The sequence below is a fragment of the Rutidosis leptorrhynchoides genome, chromosome 1 (assembly GCF_046630445.1).
Source record: "Rutidosis leptorrhynchoides isolate AG116_Rl617_1_P2 chromosome 1, CSIRO_AGI_Rlap_v1, whole genome shotgun sequence".
Taxonomy (NCBI): Eukaryota; Viridiplantae; Streptophyta; class Magnoliopsida; order Asterales; family Asteraceae; genus Rutidosis; species Rutidosis leptorrhynchoides.
Window position 1 is genome coordinate 229,742,119 of NC_092333.1, and position 2,154 is coordinate 229,744,272.

The following is a 2,154-nucleotide window of genomic DNA, read 5'->3' on the forward strand; positions in this document are numbered from 1 at the left end:
ATTAAGTGCTTTAACTTCCCACCATTTGCATATAACATAAGATATTCTCTTCAGTCAAGGCTGATTTTCACAGCTTTAACAATGACCATATTGACAAGGCATAGTCAACTAGAAAATCATATTTATAAGTCATGGTCAACTTGATGGATGCTAACTGTATCCCATCGATTAGGCAGGCTCCTACATGACTATGTGTCGGGCATTAAAACCGAATTAAAGCATCAAGAAATGTAAATATATAACCAATGCAGGGGAATTTCCTTAACTACTACTTAATCACATTCATGCACCTGCACGATTATCATTTATGTAACACTTTTGCAACTTTGATAGGTCCTATATTGTGTATGTAATTCTAACTTCCTCATCTATCAATTGAGATCATTTTTATCATTTATATAACAATAAAGAAGTGTTCAATCTTCTCTTGCAAATATACAGCAATACAAATTATATAGCTAAAACTAGCTCTACTTAATTGCAAACAATTATTGCATAACGTTTGCAAAATTTGAAATTTGATTATCATTAGTATAAAACCTAAATTAGCAGAAGATAATAAAAGTACCTTGGAACATGTCACCATCATAGTCAGCATCATTATTGTCGTTGTCATCATCGTCGTCTTCATCATTCTCATCTTCGTCGTTATCATCATCATCATCATCATCATCATCATCATCATCATCATCATCGTCGTCATCATCATCATTGTTGTCTGCATTAATGAGGATAGTATTCGGCTGGTCAATTAGAAGTAAAGTTTCCGTGAGGGAGTGCACAAGGTCTGCCTCAATACTATTACCACTTCCCAAAACCTCAAGATCAGTAAACTGTTGTGATGATGGATTGTAAACTTCAAATCTGTCTCTCATTAGATGGTGTAGACCTCATCAGTATAAGATCACCATTCTTTCTAAATCCTAGTACTTTATCATATGAATCATTTGGTGCCTTAAAAGTAAAAAGTTTTTCACAAGAATTTGGAAACACATGCTTAAATATCCAGACATCACAAACTCGTTGTTCACCCTCTTTGTAATCATGAATCTCAGCAAGAGACTCCATTCGCGTAGAGAGATTCAAAAATCCAGACAAAAATGCTAAACTATCTGGGAGGTATACTTCTCCAATTTTTTCACTTGTAAGATCAAATGTAACAAACATATTTCTACAATGCCCACTCCTTGTTTTTCCACTATCATCCTTAGCAAGAAAATATATAATCCCATTTAAAACTGCAGAATTCAAAGTCAGGTCAATTGATTTACGAGGCTTATAGCTAGGTATAGTTCTCCAAACCCCTGAGCTTACAGTATAAACCTCGATGTCCCAATTGACGGAATTACAACTGTCACGATCTGTAATTTTGACAAGCTTAATGTCACAAGTGTCAGGACAAACTCCGAAACCAACAACCCAATGTTTTGGGTCAGGAATCGGTATAATAATGCATCTTTGAATGAAAGAATTCCATATAAAACATTTCGTATCTATATTATTTTCACTTTCAAATAAACACAATAATCCGTGAGAGGAACCAAGTACGAACGATACCTCAGGATAAATTCGGTTAACAGTGTCATGAACAGTAATTGGTAACTTGTTTTGGGGGAAATTATCATTATCAATGATAGAAACATAATTTTGTTGAAATTCGTCATTCATATCGATTAAATACCGTGAAAGTAGATGATGCATCTGATTGTAGCGAACACTGTGTCTAGTGATGAACGAGCGGCTTTTGATGATGGCATTGAAAACTTTTGAAAGCAATGTGCATCGAACTAACGATTTAATCGGAAGATGTTTTATGATTTCAACTTGAATCTCTATCGGTATGTAATCCGGAATTCTTAATTCTGAGTTTGAGTTCGTGGACATTTTGGATTTTAGGGTTTTGAATATTAGGGCTTTAATTTGGATTTGTACGAGTTTATCTAGTACCCATTACTTCAATTTGTTGGTAGTAAAAGGGTAAAACGATCAAAATATACTTTTTTTTTTTTTTTTTTTTTTTTTTTTTTTTTTTTAAGGCTTCAAACAAAATACATTTTTTTAAAAAAAATTGTCTTTTTACACCATTCGGTAGACGGAAATTCTGTCTACCACCTTTATCTATCGTCTACTACCTTTTTTACAAAGTAGTCGACG

The 2,154-nt window shown here is 33.6% G+C and overlaps 1 protein-coding gene across 1 annotated transcript; it reads right to left on the reverse strand.

The window, feature by feature from the left end:
* Positions 1–858: 858 nt before the first annotated feature.
* LOC139895615 (F-box only protein 8-like) lies at positions 859–1,884 on the reverse strand. Its single transcript, XM_071878147.1, has one exon. It carries the CDS (start codon positions 1,882–1,884, stop codon positions 859–861), a length of 1,026 nt encoding a protein of 341 aa, XP_071734248.1.
* Between the last annotated feature and the right edge of the window lie 270 nt (positions 1,885–2,154).

Coding starts and splice junctions, on each gene's coding strand:
- LOC139895615 (XM_071878147.1), bottom strand. CDS start 1,884: ATGTCCACGAACTCAAACTCAGAATTAAGAATTCCGGATTACATACCG.